Here is a 24,778-nt window from a genome sequence, read left to right as displayed (position 1 = left end):
AACTTCACTAAAGTTGAATTAATTAACCCTAGTTAATAGGTTGAGCTCATCTTAAACCCTTTCCATTATTCATACTTTCATAGTCAATTTGCCAAACTATATAAAAAAAAAAAAACATCAGACTAAACAAATTTTGTCCCTGTCATTAAAAATGGTAATTGACAACTAGAAAAATAAAAAAAACTGGAAATAAAAATTTAGAAATAAAAAACTAACATTCAACAATCGGTAATTTGATAATTGTCGGATATTTATAAAAGTTTCATATTTGAATTCAGATACCTTTTGTAAATGTTTGTCGGATATTAGACAAATTCAGATAGCAGTGCGTCCGAGTTAGATTCAATGTATTTACATTATACTTAAAAGAAAATGTGGAAAAGCCTATGGCATGTAAGAAATACAATCCCATGATTTGAGAGTATATTTTTTTTTTCGTACATGTGTCACACAAAAACTACTTTGCCCATAGAAAGTATGATCACACCTACCCGGAAAGACAAAAAATCCAGAGATCGATACTTCTACGTACGTTCCAAAATTGACTCTAAAAAGCTTAAATGTTTTGTTGCTTGGTAAAATAGTGTACAATCCAATGATTCCACTACATAGATTTCTTACCACTTATCTCACATAAAACCGCTGTGCCCTTGAAAGTATTATCCTACCAACCTGGTAAGAGAAAAATCTACTAGATCTTTTTGTAAGACATTCTTAAAAAATTCAAAACACTTATGCAACGATTTCCCGATCAATAAATGAAAAAAATTTAATGGTTTAGAAGTAAAAATTTCTTTCCACATTTATCGTATAAGGATTTAAAAAGTCAACATTGATGTTATAACTTATAAAATAATATCAAGAGTTCGAATTTTATTAAGACCAAAGGTCAAAGGTCAAATAGTTATAACTCATAGGACTCCCCCAAATAATGAAAAAGTGAAATGAATTCATACCCAAAAGAAATTGAAAAAAAATACAAAATATATATATATTTTTTTTTGGTAAACATACATATTTTTTTGGGGTAAAACAAAAAATGGTTTTGAGATTCTATGGTCTGAGGGTTTTAATGTGGATCCACTGTTGCACAGTGGGGTGTCTGATGCGTATTGGAGGGCTTTCAACTTCCGAATTCAAACAATTATCTCAGGTAGCCGTTGGATTGGCATCTCCTAATGGATGCCACGTCAGCATTTCCAGAGAAGTCAAGGGTGTTGACTGTTGACAGTGAAAGACAGGGTGGGAGAAAGGCTGTTTCGAGCGCCCATTGGAAAGCTTTTGCATGGCCCCTGGTTTTCGTTTAGTTCCCCAAAAAAGCAAATAATCTCATAGGCAAAACCCTAACCCGTTGTCACCTTTTAATACCCCTTTCATCCACTCCCCATCTTCTTCAACAGGAAACCAAATCAAATCTTCGCTTCTCTTCTTTTCCTTGTTTTTTTTTTTTTTTCTTTCTCCAGCTGCTATTTCGAAACCAATATTTTTTTTAATTGTAATAAAGGAAAATTCAAAATATTCTCACATCTCTGTCTTCCCCCTTTCATCCAATTCAGTAGGTGATGGTTTCTTAGTTAACCCACTTATTTTTAAGCTTTGGTAAGAGCTAACCCATGTCGTAATCCTGCAAATTCTCATCTGGGCATTCTGATTTCTTCCTTCCTATCTATTTACTTTGCTCATTGCTTCTTGGGTTTTGTCTGAATGAAGATTGAAACGGGCTTAGTCGATCGAAAGGGTCAGGCTATTTACGAATTCTCAAAGGATATGGCCAATAAGCCTAAGAAGAATCGGAAACGCAACAAAAAATCAACCCCCAGTGTTGTCCAGAAGCTCTTTGAGACCTGCAAGGAAGTGTTTGCCACCGGAGGCGCTGGGGATATTCCTTCCCCTGAGAATGTCGAACGTCTGCGCTCGGTTCTTGGTACGTGGTTTCTTCTCTCGTTTTTCTATACTTTTCTGGAGTTTCAAATATCTTACCAATCTGCATGTGTTTCAATTCTTGCCAAAGAGTAGCGGATTCCAATTCCTCAATACATGGTCGATTTTTTTTTCGATGTGATACATTTTCGATTCAGAGATTTGTGTTTGGTATGTATGGGTTTTGATTTGTTCACAGTCTTCACCAAAAAAAAAAAAATTTGTTCACAGTATTCGATGCTGGATTGAAATAATTTGATTGAACTGAGAAATTTCCTTTTTTTTTTTTGGGCTTTCTACCACTTGCCTCGGAGTGGAGATGTTACTTTGTTTATTTTCATTTTCATCTATTATTCAGCTTCGGGTTTCGCGAAAGATAAAGAAACTCGTAACAAGAACATAGTGTTAATCTTTTGAACAATTCTTCGCTTGAATTCGCTTACCTTTTAGGGGAGAATTTCCATGGAAGAATCTCTTCTCTCTCTTCCTTCTTCAGTTATGGGGTTTTATTTAATCTCTGGACGTTTTCATGTTCTTGTCCCATTTCCCCCTTTGGCAAGTAACTTTGGAGTTTGTTTACCTTTTTTTATTGACTATTTTATGTTTATTGTCTTGTTTGATCAAATTCCTGTGTCCTCTGTACTTTCTTTTCTTTAATCTTTTGGCTGCTTTCGTTTTGGTAGATGCAATGTATTATGTCTGTGCGTATGTGTCTATCACGTGCTGAAATGCAAGTGCACAGACACAGGAACTTAGTATGCAAGTGTGCTTTTTTTAATGTTTATATTGTTGGTTTACTTGTTTTATGTACTACCTCTGGCGTCTGTGCTTTCTTTTCTTTAGTTTTTGACTTCTTGCGTTTTGGCAGATGCAATGCATTATATCTGTTTTAGTGTTCCATGGGTTGGGGGCCATTAGTCTATTTTCTGGAAGAAATTATCATCTAGCATAGTGGATTCATTCTAGTTGATATTTTATTCTCTAGTTAGTAGTCTTTATCTCAGCGGATTCAGTTGTATTTCTCACCTAGTTATCAACCAAGTGAAATATTGACAACCATGTTATTTGGATTGGTACTTTCATATCCAAATACAAACTTGTGGACAGTTCTTTTCCTTCAAATATTTTTTAATGGATGCACGAGAACGATGAAGTAGGATTGGTAGATGGGTGCTTGTTCATGTTTTGTCCAGACGAACTATGATAAAAGAATGATCAATGCATTGAAACATACATTGAATTTAATCTGAGTTTCTGTTTTCATCGTATGCTTACGAGTATGAATTTTCATGTAGATAGCATGAAACCAGAGGATGTTGGGTTGACTGAAATAATGCCATATGTTCAAACAATTGATGGTGAAGGCGCGCCTCCAATTATCTATTTACACCTGTATGCCTGTGACAGATTCTCGGTAAGTTAGCTTTTCCTGGAACTCTGGGTAGTTGTTTGGTAAACCATTGACTAGTGGGAAATGCAGTTTTGATTGTTTTTCATGGTTCTCTCATGTTAATTCTTGCAGATTGGGATATTTTGCTTGCCAAAATCTGGAGTCATTCCTCTTCATAATCATCCAGGAATGACTGTTTTCAGTAAACTCTTGTGTGGGTCCATGCACATCAAATCATACGACTGGGTAGCTAATGAATCCAACAACGCGAAAGGAGGATCTCAATTGCTTGCACTGTGAGTTTTTCTGTGTGTTATCTCCTGTTCTTCCACCACTTCTTTCCAAAACATCCACACAAGATTCAATTTTAACCATGTACTTCTGTGGATATCCTGAGTAGTAGCTTTCTGTATTATGTGGTCTCTTTAAGGATAAAGCCTGCATGGACTGACTCCATCACGACCTAGGGTTTCTGGGTGTGGTCGTAGTAGCTAGAGGGTAAACCCTGCCACAACAATGTGGTTGCTCCATTGCGACCTAGGGTTCTTGGGTTAATGCTGTGTACATTATGGCTTTTTCTCAAACCCTGGAAAGGTGGGGCCTAGCGGATGTGTAGTTTCTTTTGTTAATATGGGTGGTTGAAAGTACTGAAAAGCCCTCCTGCTTGTCTCGGGGTTACTCACACCGAAGTATTCCTTGTCTAGATGCTTTCCGGTTTCTAAGCTCTGGAGATCTTGATCAATGCGTTCCTGTTGCTAGGGAGGGGTCACTGCATGCTGGGTCATGAGATCTGATTTGGCCATTTGGGTATCAAACCAAATTTTCATCTGGGAATCTTACCATTTGTGGGTGTTTTTGATTGATTCCTTTTGGAGTGGGTGGGTTTTGGAGTCATCTGTTTCTCAATGCAAGATTCTGTGTTTGGTAGGGAATAGTTATGAATATCCTAAATATAGAATGTGTGCTTCGTGACATTGGTTGCAGATGAGCCTGCTGGAATCAGGTTGGCTAAGATGAAAAACAATTCCGTATTTGATGCCAGCTCCAACACATCCATACTATACCCAACTTCTGGGGGAAACATGCACTGCTTCACAGCAGTAACTGCATGTGCTGTTCTGGATGTTCTGGGTCCTCCATACTCAGATAATGAAGGCCGTCATTGTACATACTATCACGACTTCCCATACACCAGTTTCTCAGGTATATGGACTGTCTGGACTTCCTTTATCTGATTCTCTACTGATGATCCTTTATCGTTTGGTTTCATGGTGATATTCCATTTAAAACTAAATTCACATCAACAGTACTCATTGCACTGCACTTAGTCATGTCACATGCCCATTTGAATGGGGGCTGAAATCTTGTTAACGAAACCCAACGGCCCCTTTGTCACATGCCAATTTCATCTATAATAGAGTTGATCAAGTAGCAAAATATGACATTGAAAAAGTTCTAACCAGGTGAGCCAGTGGTGGATTACCAAGGGTAGGGCTTTCAAGACCCCAATGGAGACTTAATGCAGTTTTAGCTAATGTGGGATCATTGACTTTTGTTTTCGGTATCCGGTTTTTTGGGTTAGCGTCTGGGCTCTTTTTTTGGATCATTTGCCATTGGCTTCTGATTCTACAAATAGCAACCTTTTAATAACCCATCAATGAAGGTGGAAAGCAAAAGCAATTTCTATACTCATTCTGCACAAAATATTTAAGATTGGTGGTGTAAAACTGACTTTCCAGGAGCTGCTGGTTTGGGGACTGAAGAAGAGAGTGAAGGATATGCATGGCTCGAAGAAAGGGAAAAACCAGAGGACTTTGTCGTTTTAGGAGCTATGTATAGAGGCCCAAAGATTGTGGAGAATTGATTTTACTTTATTCATCTTTCAATAGCTCCTCCTCTTCCTACTTTTCCCCCCTTTGTTGTCCCCATCCCCTTCCCAATCCTGCATTGTGGGTAGCTACTGTTTTTTTTCCTCAACAGTTACTTTTGTACATATATGGAAGAGGAACAAAAGAGAAGGTTTTTATGGGAAAAAAAAGTGGATAAAGAAAAGAGTTGTTTGGAGTACCTTTGAATTATTTTATATAATTTTTCTGCAGAGTTTGGTGTTTACTTGGATTTGTTTAAGCTTTTCTTTTTCGGTGGATAAATATAAACACTAAGAAGGGAAAGAAAAAAGGGTGGGGGGGGGGGGACCCAAGCTAAGCAAGCCTAGGAAAATGCAAGAGAGGAGACAATCTCCAGGACAATTTCCTTCCTTTTTGTACTGCCTTAACTTTTTTTGGTGACGGCACCCTACCCCCTTCCCCTGGCGCTTTTTGGCCTGTTCGGTGCCCGCCGGCTGGGGTTGCCCGTGTTGTTTCTGGGGTTTGGTTGGTCGTTCTTGTTTGTTTCCCTTCCCTGGGCCCGCGGGTGGTGTTTTTTCACAGCATTGAAAACAATACCTTATAGGATTGTATGGATAATCCCAGCTATCTGGTAATATTTTTTTTTGTAAGCCAGATTGAACTAATATGGTAGCAATGGACCAGCAATTGAAGGAAAAGGACTTTTCCTGCTGAACCCGGATGGCCTGTGAGAGAATCTACATCTTGCAGAAAGAAGACTGAATGTGAGTTTTAGGCGGGAGATCTAACTTCCCTATACTTGCAACCATAGTGATATACTAAAGTGAGCTCTCGTGGAAACATGAAGCTTGCACTCATGGTTCCAAGAATCAGTATCATATTGTCTGATATGTTGGACTGTACCTTGTTGATACCTACCCCAACCTGATTAAAATCAGTTGCATGGTTTAGGAAAGGAGTAGGGAGGTTAAATTTCTTTTTCTTTTTAACTAAAATCAAGGGAGAATAAGGAGGTTAAATTTCTTTTTATTTTTTTACTAAAATCAAGGGAGAATCCATCAGATACTGCCAAATCTTCATCAATAATTATTTGATATCTTGTTTCCATGTTTATGGATACCTCTTCTGATATGATGCACTAAAAGTATGCATGCACTCCAAATCTGATGATGCTAAGTATTGCAACCTTTAAATAAAACTTGCGGGTGACTTCAAAGGAATCCTTTTCTTGCTATTAGAACTTGCTGCTGCCATAACCCTTTAATGATGGTTCTTGGTGTGTTGATCTAGTGTTCACTTGCAGAATGCGTGGTAATAGTCCAAGTCTTGTAAAGAGTCTCTTTAGAAACAATGGTCACCGCCCTGACCTATTAAATGCAAGAGCCTTATTTCTTGGAAATAGTCTTGTTGGCAACAATGGTGAGGCCATGTATATTTCATCTTCTTGAGACCCTATTAAATGCAAAAGGGCCTTATGCATCGGCTTTGGTCTTTTATGGAAAGCTGCACCAATGGTAGGCACATTTGTGATGCTACTGTGATTGCTTAGTTTTCTGGTGAGAACTTTTGGTAGTATGCAACCTCTTACCTGTTAGATCCTTATTTTGTCAATTGAATAATGGTCCTGTATTCTTTAGATGATGCTGAGAGTTAGATAGGCAGGTTTTGTTTGGTTTTGAACCTTATAATTCCTCGCCTGATGGCACCCGCAACCTGCTTACGATCCTGTTGCAGATGTAATAAAAGATGAAGTGTTGAGGTATGTTCACAACTTACTAATGTTTATTACCATTCATAGTAGTCAGCCCTTACAATAGATCAGATTATGAATTCTTCCCAACCCATTCAAATGATGAATTCGATCAATCTCTGAGTATCCATAACTCGCTTTTATACAATGTCATTTTCTTTTCCTCATGACTATTTCAAGGATGTATTTTTTTGTTAGAAAGAGATTAGTTTGGTGGGTGGTGGAGTCTCCCACTTCTGACCCAGGGGACCAACAAGAGCATATGGGTCTTATTGCCAATTCCTCCATCACGGGTCTCCAGCTGGTTCAGACCTTTTTCATACTCATATCTCTGATTTCATGCATCTGTGAATAAAATCTCTACTCCCATTTACTTAACCAATGATTATGTGGAGTTTCTGTGGTTCTGGCCTTAAGTTCAGGAGATGTACTCACAGTCAGAATTTCCCCAATTACCTCCTGCACCCAGAATTTCCAGTGTTGGAACTGCAAAAGAGGTACTCAAAACTTCACTGCATTTTATGCTAGGGAGTTGCCAGCAGCTTCCATCTTCAAAATGATACCAGGGAAAATTCATTTCTTGCCATTACTTTTATTCTTCTGCTTCCCAAATGTTTGTAGTTTAATGGCAGCTTTCACACCTTTCCTGAGAATGTCAGTTCATGTAATGACTGTGTTCTCTATGAACAACACTTTCATGGTCAAACGCAAGACTGATGCCAATGGATGCAAGCTCAAGGTGATGGTTTGCATCAACAACCTCTCCCGTAAGATTTTGTCTGTGATCTACTTCAACAGTAGTCTTTTTGAGGTCAGCTCCCTTGGAAAAGTTTCCAACCTTTGTGTGTAGTGACAAGTTGGTTTCAGCTGATACAGGTGTTCGAAGATTTTCACGGTTTACACGCTCCATTTCCATTAAACTAATAATTTTGAGTAATAGCCATGCTACTTGAACCAAAAAAAAGAAAAAAAGAAAAATAGCCATGCTACTTGTCCAGAACCAAGGGCCACACTGATGAGGAAGTTACATGATCATGGACTGAAACAGAGATCATTTGGACCACTGCGGCTCATGAATGTATTTTCATTTTCATGAGAACATGTAATACAACAGGGAGCTGATCCTGCTTATAATTGGTTATAATCTGAGCTAGGAACAACATCAGTAGCAGACTTGCAGTTCCCAGCCATGAAAACAAAAGGAGAAAAAAGAAAACTGAACATCTCAAACAGATTACAACACCAGATATAGCTCTGCTTCTTTGACAGGAATGGGTGTTTCAAGGATCTATTGTGAAAAGCATATAAACAGGAGTTGGCTTTATGGCATCACAGCAATGTGGAATAGAATCAGCCAGCTTTCTTCTCTCAGCAACTTCTCTGATTGTGGGAATAAGTGGAACTTATTAGCCCAGTTCTGTACTGAGAGCAAGGAAGAATCAGCATAAGAAGATAAAAGAAGATTAAAGATGTATTGAGAGTTTATTATCTTGGATTTTAATGCAGGAATGGGTCTTCTCCATATGATCTTTCTACCATTCAGTGGAATTCTGTTTTCATTAAAAGACTGTTTTGGGTGTCCTTGCTGATTGTCATGAGAGTGTGGAATTCCCTATTTATCTTCGTGTATGTGAGTGTCTGTGAATGAATCTGAGACATTCAGATACAGATGGAATCTACCAATATAGGATCCAGTTCTGATGAGTTTTATTTGGATGTTTCAGATGCATTTATATGTAAAGATATGCTTGAATCTTTGAATTGCAAGGATGGGAAGATGTGGGAATCTTTCTGGAATTGAAACCATGCAAGTTCAATTCCAATGCCAGAAGAATCCTTGAATTTTGTCTTGTTTATGGGCCTAAGGTTTTAACTAAGCCCAGCTTTTTGAAGACAAAGCTACTTCATGGCCCACTTACCTTGCAAAGGAAATAGAAGGAAAATGAAATCAAGATATCACCAAACCGATTATAACTCAAAATCTCCAAAATATTCGAAATCAATTATGAGATGTAGGAAAGGAGGATAAAAAAAATCTCATTTGAAATTTAATAAAAGTTGAGAATCACACAAACATGATTGCAAGGATATCCGCGTATGAGAACCCACCGAAAAACAATCAAAAAAGAAACACAATAATAACAACTAGAAAAAAAGACACATAATATATGCGAAAAACTCCCTTAATAAAATATCCGTTTTGGGATTTGAGACTTCTTTTCTCTTCCTCTCCTTTTCTCGTGTTGTTTTTCTCTTGGTTGTTATCATCTCTCTCTTCTTGCCCCTCTTTCTTTTTTCTCTCTCTTTTTTTCTTTTGTCTGTCTGCTGTTCTCTTTGTGTGTTTTTTCCCCCTTGTCTTCCCCCTTCCGTGTTTGTCTTTTTTTTTGTTGGTGTGGTTTTTTCCTCTCTTCCTCTCTTCTCTTTTGTGCGTTCTTCTGTCTTCTTTCTTGCTTCTTTGCTTGTGTGCTGCCTTCTCTTCTTTCCTGTCTTTTTTCCCTCCTCCTTGCTTGTCCTCGTGTGTTTCCTTTTTCGTCCCCTCGTCCATTCCTCCTTCTCCTTCTGGCTCCGTTCCTTTTGTTCTTGTCCTCTTCACTTTCCTGCTCTTGTCTGGTTGTTGCCTTCCTCCCGTTTGTTGTCTTGTCTTCTCCTCGCTTCCCCTTTGTGCTCGTCTCCTCTCCATCCTCTGCTTTTGCTGCCTCTTGGTCTTGAAATTCTGCTTGCATATTGAAGCGGCGCAAGACTTTCCTTAAGTAACTCTTCCGAGATAGCCAAATCTTCCGTTATTCGTCTCGGTGAATTCGCATCCCTAGAATCTTGTTTGCGGGTCCCGGATCCTTCATTTCAAATTCCCAGCCAACGAGCCTTTAATTCTACGATCGATCTTTGTTGGGGCCCGACACCAACATATCATCGACATACAACGGGAAAATGATGAAATCATCATCACCAAACCTCTTGTAATCGCACAAGGGTCTGAAGCAAGTCTGTTGTATCCAAGGCTCAATATCAAATCTCTTATACCAACATCTTGGCGCTGTTTTAAGCCGTATAGAGATTTGTTCAACCGCAAACCAAGTTCCCCTTTTCCGTTCTTCAAAACCTTCGTTGGAGCATATAGATTTCTTCTTCAAGATCTCCATGAAGAAATGCGTTTTACATCTAACTGCTCAAGATGTAGATCAACGTAGCACAAAGTGCCGAACTATCCGGACGGTAGTAAGTCGAACCACGGAGAAAAGATTTCGTGAAATCAACACCTTCTTCGAGCATATCCTTTGATCACCATTCTTGCACGATACCGCTCTACTTGATCATCGTTTCGTTTGATCTTGTAAACCCATTTGTTACCAATGGGCTTCCTTCCGTGCGGTAAAGGTACAAGCTCCCACGTCTTATTCTTATGAAGAGCTTCTAGTTCTTCGCCCATTGCCATCCAAAGTGACGCTTCGAGCTATCAATCGCTTCTCGAATGTTGATGGCTCACCATCTTCGTTAGAAGACGGTGCAATGTTGCTCTCCATAATATAATCGTGGTTGGTGTATGTCTTTCACGAGGTGACCGTCGAACTTCTCGGTTGTAGACTCAGCGTACTTGTTCCTCATTTTCGATTCCGCTCCGAAGAATTTTCTACCCCGAAGAATTTTCCGATTGGACTTCTCTTCCTCCCGACCCGGAATTTCTATTGAAATGCTACTCACATCTTCCATTTGCAGCTTATCTTCGCAAAAATGACATCTCTGCTGATGACGACTTTGTGGGCGTGGGATCCCCGGTCGTACCCCTTGACTCCATCGCATTTCCCAAGAATCGCATTTTCGGATTTTGGATCCAACTCGAAATTTCTTGGGGATGATACATCACGTCAGGGGACTCCCAAATGTGTGCGGCGTGAATAATCAACTGGCTTGCCGATCCACATCTCCATCGGTGTCTTCAAATCAATCGATCTTGTTGGTGATCGATTAATCACATAGCATGCGTGTTTCGGCTTCGCCCAGGACTTAGCCATACTTGCGTTCTCAACATGGCTCTCGTTCTTTCGGTGAGTTCTATTCAACCGCTCTGCTACTCCATTCGTTGAGGAGTGTAAGCCACCGTGAGTTGTCTCTTGATGCCTTCTTGATTACAAACTCAAAGAGTCATCCCCGTATATTCACCGCCATTGTCTCCCGAGGCACTTGATTTTCTTCTCGGTTCTCGTTCAACTTGCGCTTTGAATGTTTTGAACTGAAAACACATCTGACTTCTTCTTGATAGGAAACACCCAACATCTTCTGGAATAATCATCAATGAAAGATACATAGTACCTTGCAGATGCATTGACAAAGCAATCATCGCAGTTCATTTGGTGCGTCCTTGTTGGCTTGATAGAGACATAGACAGCATGGTGGTGGCAAGATAGAGCTGGTGTGGAGATTGATTGGTTCTCAATCTAATCTCCAAGTGGGAGATTGATGTGGGACTAATATTACAACATATCCAAGTCTGATTTTCATTTCCAATCAGATTAACCAGATCTCTTGTTTATCTCTCCAGCAAAATCCTTCCTTGTTTTCATCGGAGACAAACAAGTTGGCTCTTCCATAGATTTCATATTAAATTTTGATGACAACTAACTATTTTTATTTTTGTTCATGAACCACTCTCCCTTTTAATACATTTGGTATTTTTAATCACAGTTGCTGTAATTAGGGATCAAAGTAGAAGAAGGTATAATATAAATAAATTTTTTTTTTTTTTGGGTTCATATAAAATAAATAAAGTTGACTCCTTGAGAGTTGCAGTATATAAAAATGAAATGATGTCATGTATTACAACTACCAAATTTCCAAGTTGGGTTACAATTTAAAATAATAATCATGATATTAATAAGATGCTTTGGTCAGTCTAATTTGAGGAATAAGCTGAATCTTTTATTTCCAACAAGAAAAAAAGAATATCCTACTTGAAGTTGTTTATAATGAATAAAATAATGTAGGGAATACATTTCAACCATAACTACCCAATTCAAATCTAGATCAAAAGCATTGACCTAGTTCAATATATAAAAGTACAACTTGGGTTAATTTAATAATACAGGCCAAAAGTCTGAAGGTTGTGACCTTTTTAAAATAGCAAATGCTTCCTTAATCCACTTCATTTGGGTCATCAAATCTAGAGATGACCACCCAAGTTTTTAATTAGGATTAATAAAGAAATTGAAAATTTAATGTATACTTAGATATACAAGCATTTTATAAGTTTAAAGCTTTAGGAGTGAATTAAATAAATAACTTAATCATATATTAGCTTTAGAAGTCTTATATAAACACTAGAGAGAGATACTATCATGCAAGTTCTTAATTAGGACCAATAGAGAAATTGAAAAATTTATAGTAAACCAAAATAGCACATTAAGATATACATATACACTAACCATATAGCATTTTATAAGTTTTAAGCTTTTAAAGGAGTGAATTAAATAAATAATTTAATCATACATTAGCTTTGGAAGTCTCAAATAAAAACTAGAGCAAGTGAATTTGAAGTCTTAAAGAAAAAGGTTTAGGAGAGACTAGTTGAAACTTCCTAACACCTCCTTTATTTTTTTGTCTCCTTCGATGAGTGGTGAGTCTCCCTCACCTTCTTGTTTTCTTTTCTCTTAGAAGTCTTTTTCTTTTTTGGAAGTTATATTCATTTTTTTTTTCAAAAGCTATATGTCAATGCCCTTTGGAAGACTTATATTACTATGGCACTAATCCTAACATAATAAATGTGTGCAACCTCTCGATAAGTATGTATCCGACATTAAGATAAGCATGAACATTATTGTTAAGGAAAAACAAGTACGATCACGAACTTGACCGGCATATGGACTTGGATTTTTTTTATTGGTAATATCAAATTTATTAAAACAATAGAAAACAAATTATATACGAAAAAAAGTCTTTTTTGGGGGGTGGAAGATCTATTATAACAGACATGAATGCCTCAATCAATAACACGAGTATGAGTATTGACAAGATATCGTCAATTACAACTTAACCGTTGATATGATTAAGCACAACACAAGGATAGAACTCACTGACCACATTAATGGTTGCGATTTATTATGTTTCGTGACATCCTGTTTCTCACACGTCGAACAATATTCTAATCAAACCTTGAATAAGAAAAAAAGAAAAGTAAAGAAAGAAGACTTCTTCATAAATTCTGACAGCTTCAAACTTTCAACTCTTTCTAGACCTTGAGATATACATCTGAAGAGTCCTAATCATTCTCCCTTAAAGATCAACTCAATTATTAGACTCTAAAACAAACATTATTGAGTTAATGAAAACAATTTAACCTTCAAATTTAAATAATTCTCAAAAGATTAGTTGTTGAGATTTTTTTTTTTCTTTTTCAAATGTTAACCTTTCCTACAGTCATTGAATAGAGAGGTTTGCCATCTCATCACCAGTGGGTCTTGGGGAAGTCAAAATGGTCAAATCAAATTCATGTGGGCCTTGTTATGGATATTTTAGGATTTTGAATTCATCAATGGAGTCCAAGTGGGCTGAACAGTTGACCTTAAAAAGAAATTCAGAGGATGAACAGTGCCACAGAATATGCCAAGTTGGAATTCAAAACAAGGCAGTGGTGGATCAGCTTGCCCATTTTACATGTAGCACAATTGACCTTTCTAGTCAATTTTTTCAGGAGAAATGCTTCCCTAAACTAGGAATCTAGGATAGGGTAGGGTAGAATAGATCTTCCTTCTTCAAAAGAGACGGCTTATTAATCATCCTCTTTGATTAAAAAAAAAAAAAAAAAAAACCTTATGTTATCATGGTTAAACTTCAGTGCTGCGTGTTTAATGTGCAGTTTATATTGCCAACGGTCGTCGAGATTACCGTCCATTTTACTTTCAATCACTTTTAGACATAGGTCGAAATTTTGATCTCAGCGGTCATTGGGGGTAATTCATCAGCCTTTATAATTATCACTTAGCCAACTACAGACCCATTAACTCTTCTTAATGGGAAGATAATCATTATTATAGTTACTCATCAACATATTGTTATGGTAAATTGTAAAAGATTGATCATTGCTATCCAATGGTTGCTCAGGTAGTCCAATGATTGCACATTTGACCTTTAGATCTTTGGTGTCTTGAGTGATACGTCGAAGTGATCCTAATCGTCCAATGCATGGTTAAGAATCTAGGTTTAATCATTGAGCTTGAGAATAGCCCTCACAAAAAGTGTTGACATAAAATGAATTATGTACATTTGAAAACCCTAGTGTAATTCTATGTCAACTTTAGTTGGTGAAACTGAAATTTCTAGATTCCAAATCATCTACTAATAAATGAAGAAAGAGAAGGAAAAAAAATCAAAATTCTATATCATACCTTATGAATATTTGACCTAAAGAAAATATAATAAAATGGTTTCATTCAAATCTGGTCACTTGGTCCTATTTAATTCACATTCATTAAATTTCTCATTAAAAAAAATGTAAGAAAATTTTTTTCAAATTAATGGAAAAAGCCTGATAATAGTACGCGGTGAAACACTAAGACTGACTTATCAATCCGTTAACACCATCAAAAATATTAGAGAAGTAATAATAATTGACATAAATGTAGCTGAATGGCTGTGTAAATAAATTCAATTATTAAATTTATTAAATTGAATCTGAATCACTTATGATGGACGATCAGATTTAATTCTAGCAAATTTAATGGCAGGATATGTCGTAGCGTTCAACCAAGCAATTTATATAGTCCTTCACCCACCACCTTCCTATAATAATTTTTTAAAGAGTAAAGTTTGATTAATAATTAAACTTTAATCTAAAGAGACAGTAATAATTATTATATATAAAATGAAAACTAACATAAATTTAAGTATATATTTATTAATTTTCTTTTGGGATTACATCATGTTCGAGTTTTAAATGATAGATTCAAGTTAACGTTCTTCATTTGGTCAACTTTAAGTTTTTTTTTTTTGAGGTAAATGGTCAACTTTTAGATTAGCTCCCTATTTAAATTCAATTTTATTTATTTATTTTTGTACACGTAGAAATGGTGTGGCAGTTTGACAATACAATATATAGTTTTCATGAATTTTTTTACATGTGTCATCCTTAGTAAATCATAAACTAATATTGGATCGTCTTAATGCAATATATTACGTGTGAGTCTTAGTGAAACTAACACCGTTAGCCACCATTAAATGTCTTCAAATTTCAAATTTAGAGGTATCAAAATATTTCTCAGATTATTTAATACAATTTCTACAATTAAAATACCCTTCAAACCACCACAACCAATACCAGGCTTCACATCCTTAGGTTCTTCTTCTTCTTCTTCTTCTCTTCACAAAAAGAAACTTTCTAAACCGAAGAATTAACAAAGCAAAGTTGCAACCAAAACAACATTACTAGTAACAATAAGAGACCCAACAATCGTTCCTCCAAATACTTGACCTTGAGGTCCTATAGGAGAGATTGTGATAGATGGCGAAGCTATCGAAGTCGAAGAAGTGGGTTTCAAAGTAGAAACAGAGTATCTAGAAACGTAGTAGAAAAAGAAAGAATGTGATATGGTCCATGAAAGATTTGCTTGTTTAATACAATGTGTTATGACTAAAATGTCCTTTAGTCATTCACAATCTCCACGAGGATTTTGATCATTTCAAATTTAGTATTTGAAATTTAAAAATATGTAATTATCGCTAACGGTGTTAATAGATTGAGACCTACACGTAATATAATGCATTAAGAGGACTCAACATTATTTTAAAATCAACTAATGGGACCCATGTATAAAAAAGTCTAGCTTTCATCCATAAGGTCTCAAACTCTTCCATGATTTCAACCAAAAAGAAAAATAAATTATAATTCCGTTATTAAAGTTTTTTATAAATAATTTTTATTTATCCATTTTTCTTAATTTATGTTAGATTTTCTAACTTCCACGTAATTGTCAGCCAACCTAAAACTTTTCAATACGTCATGACAACTAGAAATCTAATAAACTTGAATTTAGAATTAGGTTTTTTACTTTTTGTCGCCAAGAAGGGTTTATTCTTGACTGAGGTTTCTTATAATTCAAAATGAGAAATTGCACCAATTTGAAAGACAAAAGAAAGTATTTTTCTAATTTCAAGAGGAGACCACCATTGTAAACTTACAATTTAAAATGAATTTTAAATATATTTATTTTAAAAAAAAAATAATCAAATAAGGCTAACAAATGACAATGTAAGAATACTATTACTTGAGAAGTACAATGAACGTAGGTAACATATGAAGCAGTGAACTACCTTCTCGTATTTATGAAGAGGTAAACCCTAGTAATATTTTTTATGAAAAAAAAGAAAAAAAAATATCTTTAGTAACTTATAAATTGTGTCATCATTTTTCTCTCCTAAAACATGTTAAAAGGATTATCAATCATTTCTGGTGGGTTTGTCAAGAATTCATTTTCGGCATGGGTTCAAACTATGAAAAACCAATTTGAAAACAAGGGAAAGCCATGCAGGAATTGCCTTTTTTCAAACCATACTAAACACAAGGTTTTTGAATTAATTCATCAAGATCATGATTAGTAGCTATAATTTTTTTTTCCCAAGTAAAGAGGGTTAGTAGATCTTTAAGTGCATCGTAAATTCAATAATCAAACCAGCACCATTGAAGGATTGCTTAGTTGGTAATGACCGGTATCGCTTAGTGAAGAGCTCATGAATTTAGTATATGTAATAGTCTCTATTTATTCTTATTTTTCTTGTAAAAATTTAACTCATATTTTTTGGGGGGAATCAGAGAGAAAACTGAGCAAATAAAGACTCAAATACAGTGGAGGTAAAAAAAATTCTTTTGAAAGTAAATAAATGAGCTTAAGATTCCTAAATATAGTTAGGAGATACTGAGATAGCTTGCATTGAAACTTTGCGAGTTCAGAATATATAGTTATGACTTCCATTATAGGATTAATTAATTGAATAAAATAAGCAAGTGGACTTATATTTCTTGAAATAGCTGTAAATTTCATTAAATTTGAGCCGTCCAATGGATGAGCTCTGTCCCACAGTCCCACTGTGATTCGCTTGAAAAACAAATGAAGAGAGAGAAAAGATTATTGGGTGGTAAAGTCAATGGCAAGAACAATAATTGAAACACCAGCTTTGACTGGTATCTTGCCGCTATTAGAAACCATGAAACACGATAAACACCATTAGATTCTCCTAAGAAACTCCAAAAACCATCACCTTAATGAAACTAGGAGAAGACAGACAAGATTTCTGCGTGTATCTATCACTCAAGCGTTGAAGTTGAATTCTTCTTCGATCTCTCTTTTGTTTCTTTAGTTTGATAATTATAACAAACTAATTTAAATAATTAAAAATAGGTCGGTTAGTCGGTTTGCTTCTCAGTATGAACTTTTGCAGTTGACATTTTATTCGGTTGGTGGATGTGTAATGGGAGAAAGATAACCCAACTGGGTTTTGAAAATTTTAAAAATAAAAAGTCAAAAATGATTATCAGGCCTTTGTTGAGCTCTTATAAGTTGGATAATGATTAACAACTTCAACCGCATTGATAGATAGAAGAGCAAAAGAAAGAGATTCTGCAGAAATGGAAGCTAGTTTGAAAAGATCTATTAGCTTTGAAAGCATGGTTAAGGAAGGGAGAAGAAGAATGGAATCTAATGATGAAGAAAGCTCAGGTGAAACTGGAAAGGTAAAGCTTTTCTTGTTTCAATTCTGTTCCTGCTTGTGATGAACTGAGGGAAAGGGAAAAGTTTTTCTCTTCCTTTTCTGTCTAAATCTGAAAGAATTTCATTCAAGGATTGGGGCTTTCTAGGCTTGGATTGACACCACCGAGGTTTTTGGACAGTTTTCTTTGCTTCTGTTTATATGAACCAGTAAGTTGGTTCTCAGATTAAATTCTGAGTTTGAGCTTTAGCGATGGAATTAATCCTCAAGACTCTTCAGGAGAGATTTCAATCTTTTTAAGAAATTTTTAGTCCTTTATTGGACAATGAAAATCTTGAGCTTCTGAAACTACAGTGTCGTAGTTTTCAATTCTAATATTTTTTTCTCATTCCATACAAGACATGCAAAGGGTCGACCTAGATTCAGATTTTGATTTACTTGGTAGCTGAGTAGTAATCCCAGTTCTGTTACATTATATATAGGATGTTCTTCCCCCCCCCCCCCCCCCCCCCTTTCTACCATGCAAAATAATTTCTATAGCCAGAGTGTTTTGTAATTCAAAATTTCAATTCTCTATCACATTTAGCTCAAAAAATAGTCCCAATAACAACAAAATCATATGACTTTCGCTCTCAATTCTGGCCATAGTTCCATATATTGAAGTGGAATCTATAAATGTAGTCTTGTCATTTATTGCCCAACTACGCAAGGATATATAGATCTTATATTTGTGTTTTAGGTCGGATATGGACGACAAATCCAAGATGACTTGTTCAAAGCCATCCTCACCCAACCCTAAAGACATACCCATGAACAAACAGGTGAATATACAGCCAAGAGATAGAATGAGGAGTTTAGCAAAAAAAATTTTTTGGAGGGGGTGTGTGGGGAAAGGGTAGCATCGGTCACGTCAAAACGGAGAATTGTATACTCTAGTTGATTCTTAAATACGTAACAGTTACGTTTTCTCGTTGAAAGTGCCGGCCTTCAACTTCTTTCTTTTTTTCTTGTCGAACTCTCTTTAATATTATAGTCGTCACGCCATGATCTAAGTCTCCAAATTGATAATTAAATATAAAAGAAAGGGCTGGACATTTGCATGAATGTCATTCTCTATCTCATATGAAAAAGACCTAGCTACTTGCCACTTATATCCAACCCTGTGAGTACTGTATACAGCTAACTCAACAAAAGCTAGTGGCACTTACAACCCTAACTTTCATCAAACCCTCATAAATTTGCCTGCAGCAAGTGATGATAGAAATCGTGTGGTCTACAAGTTTACGGTCATCAACCCTGGTATTGGTCCAAAATGACACACAATTTCGTCTTTAGACCGAAAAATTTGACTTCCAGCCATGAATCCTCCCACATACAGGTCCATGAAGTCAACTTGGGTTTCCACCAATTATGCCTCTGGAATTCTAGATAGCCCTGAAACTTGCATTAAATTCTCTTCAGTGTTCATCTTGTTTCTTCACTGGTTATATATATTCTGAATCTGAAGCACTCTGGTACATAAACAGATTCCCACTTTGGCTCTGATTGAAAGAACTTCAATGGATAGCACCTCAAGAGCATCATCTTCAATACAAAAGGATGAGGTAAGATACTAATCTTTTTTTTGGGTGAAAAGATACTAATCTTTATTGTAGTATAAAGTAAGGAAAATTTTAGTTTTCTCAGCTTATAAAAAATTTACTTGTGTTTTTGTTGATCTAGGTGGATCAGCTTGAATCTGCTAGGGCTGAAATGGGCAAAGTTAAAGAAGAAAATGAAATCTTAAAGATGACTCTGTCACAAATTCTGAAGGATTACCGATCTCTCCAAATGCATCTCACAAACGTGGTTCAGCAAGAAGGCAAGAGATCTACAGAGAAAGCTCCCAACAATCGAGAAATTGAAGAACCAGAAATTTCACTCAGCCTTGGAAGGACTTCAAGTGAACCCAAAAAGGAGAAGAGTAGCAACTCCAGCAATGATAACAAGGATGATCAGCAATTAAAAGAAGGGTTGTCCCTTCGTCTGGATTGCAAATTTGAAGGGTCCTCTAACCCTGGTTTGAACGAATCCATGGTGAACTCAAGTCCTGAAACAAGCTATGAAGAACCAAAGAAAGAGGAACCTGGTGAAGCATGGCCACCCAGTAAAATTCTCAAGACTATGAGAAGTGGAGATGATGATGAAGCTTCACAACAGCCCCAAGTCAAGAAAGCTAGGGTTTCTGTTAGAGCAAGATGTGATACTCCCACGGTTAGTATGGATTCTTCATCTACTTACAATTTTTGTCAAATTTTAACACCTCCTCCCCCAAACGACACACACACTCCCATACACACAGAATCATCAATAAGTATGGAATTGGTCTTCTATGATTAAAATGATGTTAATCAGTATCCTTCCATGTAACTACAGATGAATGATGGTTGCCAATGGAGGAAGTATGGGCAAAAAATCGCGAAAGGCAATCCATGTCCTCGGGCTTACTATCGATGCACAGTTGCACCTGCATGCCCAGTAAGAAAGCAGGTATATATCATCTTCCTTCTCTTTCTCAAATCTAGTGTGATTGGAGTTTTAGGAAGAAACTTGTCAAGAACCTTTCAGCAATTAACCTGAGCCTCCTTCTGTTATCCTCCGCTCTTTAGTCTGCTTTGAAGCACTAGCACTCTCTTTAGACCTCTATCTTATTATTGATGAAGCCTGATCTCGACTAAACCCAAAACTACTGTTGATTCTTCCCCATGGGGTGTTTAGGGTTTTTCTATATTTATATACATATAGGAAATAACACCTAGTACTCTTCTCCCCTACCTTCAGCATTACCATCAGTAGGGCCAGAGGCTTTTAATTGTTTACATCATCCGATCATTAGGCATGCCTAAATGAAAACCTCCCTAATACATCATTAGCCAACTCCAGTGCAATTTGCATTGGCTACCTATCCACATTTTGGGATGTTTGAAGTTTAGCCATTGAGCCAACTGAAAAATTCGCTATTCGGTTTGATTCTGTGTAGCAATATGAGATATTTTCTAAGTGTGGCATTGCTTTGCAACTCTGTGTTGTGCTTCGAATGCCAAAGCCACTGAATCACTTTCTACCCACCCACACTTTTCATAGACCCATTGATGCCACCACGATCTTTAATTCATGGACTGGAGCTTCAACTTCAGCATAATAAATTTATTTTTATCCTTGAATGCCTCCTAAAATGCATCATCATCTATACAAGTTTGAGTGAAATTGCTTGGGTGCCTACAACGAACGGTCGAGATCGAGCTGCTCATTTTTAAAAGTGTAAAAATATACTTTAAAAATGGGAGGTCAAGATCAAAATCTCGAGCTCATGTTCGAGATGAAGGATTCCCGCTCCCTCTATTTTGATACTTGTGCACATATTATCCAAAACGTGTTTGTCAAAGAGCTCCATATATTAGTTCAGGGTAGGGAACATGTTTGAGTTTAATAGCTGGGTCATTGGATAGGAGGATGCTTACAATACTTAAGGGCCTCTTTGGTTACATGAATCTAGGGATTTGAAATGAAGTTGGATTTCAAATATATAGATTTATGATTCAAAAAGTTAATTATTTGGTTAGCCTCAAATCTATCGAAGTTTGTAGAATTCCGTCACGTTACTCCGCATAAGTCTACAAATTTCATCCATTTTATGTTTAGTGTGGAATCCATGGATTTCACTCAATACCCAAGATTGTCTTAATTCATGTTTTTAAACAAAAAAGTGAAATCCAAATCCAAGAATGTTTTACAACCAAACAGGTATAAATCTCCATTCATGAATCCAGGGATTTGAATTCCCTGGGTTCAGATAAACAAATAGGCCCTAATATCATGTACATTACCACCAAAGGGTTGTTGAATTAGCAATTACCAATACCTCTTAGTGAAGAGATCACGGATTCAATTCACCCTAATGGTATATGTAATAGATCACGGATTCCTCCCCCCCGGCCTTAAATGAAGTATTTCTTCCATTTAACTCTCTAACGGCTATTTTCAATTTCAGGTCCAAAGATGTGCAGAGGACATGTCCATCTTGATCACCACCTATGAAGGAACCCATAATCACCCCCTATCAGTTTCAGCCACAGCCATGGCTTCCACCACATCTGCAGCTGCTTCCATGCTCCTGTCTGGCTCATCTACATCCGTGTCAGCACTTGGATCATCAGCTACCAACACTGCCTCTGTTGGTGTCCAAGGTCTAAACTTCAATCTTCCAGATTCAAGATTTAGACAGCTCTACATACCCAGCAACTCAATCTCATCTTCGCCATCATACCCAACCATCACTCTTGACCTAACTGTACCACCTTCCTCTTCATCATCTTCTCAATTCAACAAGTTAAACCCAAACTTCCCATCCACTTCAAGATATTCAACAAGTTTCAATTTTTCTTCTTCACAATCCAGTACCTTGCCAACATCTTGGGGCAATGGGTACCTGAATTATGGAACTCAGTCCTACAATAGAAGCCAGGTTGGGCCACTTGTAAGTCTTGGAAAGCAACCTCAGGAACATTTCTACCAACCTTACATGCAAAAGAGCAATCCAATTCTTCCACAACAACCCATGTCTGATTCTATTGCTGCTGCCACCAAAGCCATTACATCTGACCCGAGCTTCAGATCAGTTCTTGAAGCTGCAATCACCTCTATAGTAAACAAAGGTAACAGCAGAGAGAATTTTGATCAGAATTTGAAGTGGAGTGAACATTTCACTCCCACTCCTCCTTACTCATGAATGCAAAATGAGAATGGATGTGCATCGAGCTGCTAGACTAGATCAATGGACGTTGGTATAATTGTGGGGTTTTTTTTTTCAATCTTTCTGCTTCTTCCATTTTGTGATGATTATTTGATTATATTTTTCGATAATATGGTGCTAAGAAAGAGGTTGAAAAGCCATGCAGCCATACTCTGGAAGTTCCCTTTTGATAAAGATCTTATGTGTCCAAGTGAATGTAGGGATGTAATTAAACATAATTTTATTAAATAGAATTGTTAGAGTTACTTGTTATCTAGTGTTGTGAATGTAGAGATGTAAACAGAATTTTATTAAATAGCCTTGTTAGAGCTATCTATTATCTAGTGTTTTTTCGAATTTGATTTTCAATTTCAAAGGAATAATAACCTTTTGAATTTTATCTTATGAGTTCATTTTGAACTCTTTTGTATAGTAGAGTCCACATGTGACCCTAGTTATATTGCTTGTACCTTAATATACAACTATGAATGAAACTCCGATGAAGGGTGCTAGCACAGGACCAACAAAGTGAAGGCCAAGCTTGACCAACCTACGTATCGACGGCAAATATTCAAGCTAAACTCTACGAGGTCGATGAAGTACTAAAGCCAAAGCCTAGTGTTAGAACATGCCCACAAGTGACTAGCTGTGTTGCTTGTACCCCATATACAACTATGAATGAAACTCCATTCAGGGTGCTGGCACAGGACCAACAAAGTGAAGGCCAAGCTTGACCAACCTACGTATCGACCACAAATATTCAAGCTAAACTCTACGAGGTCCATGAAGTACTAAAACCAAAGCCTAGTGTTAGAGCATGCCCACAAGTGACACTAGTTGTGTTGCTTGTACCTTAATATAGAACTATGAATGGAACTCCCACGAAGGGTGCTAGCACAGGACCAACAAAGTGAAGGCCAATGCATATTGATCTGGATTCATCATGGGTGTGAATCAGGAGGAAGAGATCTATCTACGTACATAAAGAGGTTGGAGGTCCACAAGAAGGAGAAAGAATTTTATTGAAATTGTATCACCCTATCTTTTTGATTAATAGGAGTAAATGTATTTAAAAATTTTCAAACGACTATAAATATTAGAGATAGTTACACCGGATAGATGTTATAGACATCACAAACACAGCAAATAAACTTTATTTTGAATCAGCTTGAATTGTTTGCAGTGTTGAAGTGAAACTACTATGGTTCAAGGACTCGTTCAAATTTGGAATATTCGAAATTTGAAAGTTGGAGTTTTGAATTGACACAGCTGATGGCGGCTTAAACCGTTATCTACATGTATTTATATATTTTGCATGGGTTAGTTTGGGTCAAGATAGAATAGGAATCCTTATTTATCTATTTCTCAAGCGTTAATTAGAACTTGACTTCCTCTTCCACCAAAAAAAATAGAACTTGACTTTTCTTATTTTTTATATGTATTTTTTAAATAAAATAAAAGATTTTTTTTAATAATAAAAATAGCAGATTTGTTGGGCAGTTGACATTTATGTGTATAGGTGTGTAATCGACAAAAGACATCATTTGAAAAGTACTTAATATTTATTATAGGGTCGGTTTGTGATGCGTCCAAAAACTGTTCAGCCATTAGATTCCTGCAAGATAACATCAGATATGAACCAACTCAACGGTCAGAAAGTCACCTCCAAAGGTTAAGTTAGTAGTTAGAACATCACAACACTTTGGCTAGATGCAGAGTTTATTCTTGATTGTTGGATTCCTTCGTAATCCTTCTTATTGGCCATTTGATCATCGCATTTTTTCCTTTTCTTTCTGAGTCAGTTGTAGTTTTCTTGTATGACACAATCGTGTATCCCAAATTTAGCAGGTACACGTCTCCTTCCTTACCTGTTAGGTTTCTTAACCCTCACACTGCTTTTTTTTTTTTTTTTTTTGATCGAAGAAAAGGAAGCTATATTAAAATAAAGTCTGGAAACACTTACAAGGACTACATATAATGTTATTACAGTAATCCTCTTGATTAAACGCTAGATTAGCAAAATATTCAAAACGCATCTGGAACGAACTGTTTGGGAAAATATCAAATTTTCGTGATTATTCAAAACAGTAATCCTCTTGATTATACCCTCATGCTGCTTATTCGTTCAACCTTTGAACTGGTCCCGATCGGGGTCCTTGACCCGACCACGGTTGAACCTGATTGATTGATTTTTCCTTATCAGTAGGAGATTTAGTATTTTCACCTTACGGTTTTAGGTAAGGAATTTTATATCATCGTCTTGACGATTGGTTGAGTGTTCTCCATTATAATATTCTTTTTGCATAATGAAAGTTCTTCTTCTTCACTAACATAACATATTGATGTATGAACCAAGTTGAATCTCTATATTTCTTTTATTTGTTTTCATTTTTGTCCGTAAATTCTTGATA

The 24,778-nt window shown here is 36.5% G+C and overlaps 2 protein-coding genes across 2 annotated transcripts; both read left to right on the top strand.

Annotated features, from left to right (window-relative positions):
* The first annotated feature begins 1,351 nt into the window (after window positions 1-1,351).
* Window positions 1,352-5,515, top strand: LOC149006770 (plant cysteine oxidase 2-like). Its single transcript, XM_089165901.1, is given in 6 exon segments — window positions 1,352-1,924; window positions 3,216-3,334; window positions 3,443-3,580; window positions 3,582-3,606; window positions 4,295-4,513; window positions 5,050-5,515. Coding segments are annotated over 6 exon segments (846 nt in total). The 5' UTR covers window positions 1,352-1,704; the 3' UTR covers window positions 5,175-5,515.
* Window positions 5,516-17,457: 11,942 nt separating this feature from the next.
* LOC149006769 (WRKY transcription factor 72A-like) lies at window positions 17,458-22,640 on the top strand. The gene is made up of 5 exons (XM_089166912.1): window positions 17,458-17,621; window positions 19,123-19,200; window positions 19,319-19,849; window positions 20,012-20,125; window positions 21,627-22,640. The coding sequence occupies exons 1-5, from the start codon at window positions 17,517-17,519 to the stop codon at window positions 22,362-22,364; spliced, it is 1,566 nt and encodes a 521-aa protein (XP_089023038.1). The 5' UTR covers window positions 17,458-17,516; the 3' UTR covers window positions 22,365-22,640.
* Window positions 22,641-24,778: the final 2,138 nt, after the last annotated feature.

Source organism: Hakea prostrata, chromosome 8 (assembly GCF_041222555.1).
Source record: "Hakea prostrata isolate BN-2017 chromosome 8, UWA_Hpros_2, whole genome shotgun sequence".
Taxonomy (NCBI): Eukaryota; Viridiplantae; Streptophyta; class Magnoliopsida; order Proteales; family Proteaceae; genus Hakea; species Hakea prostrata.
This window is presented reverse-complemented; position numbering and strand designations above follow the sequence as displayed.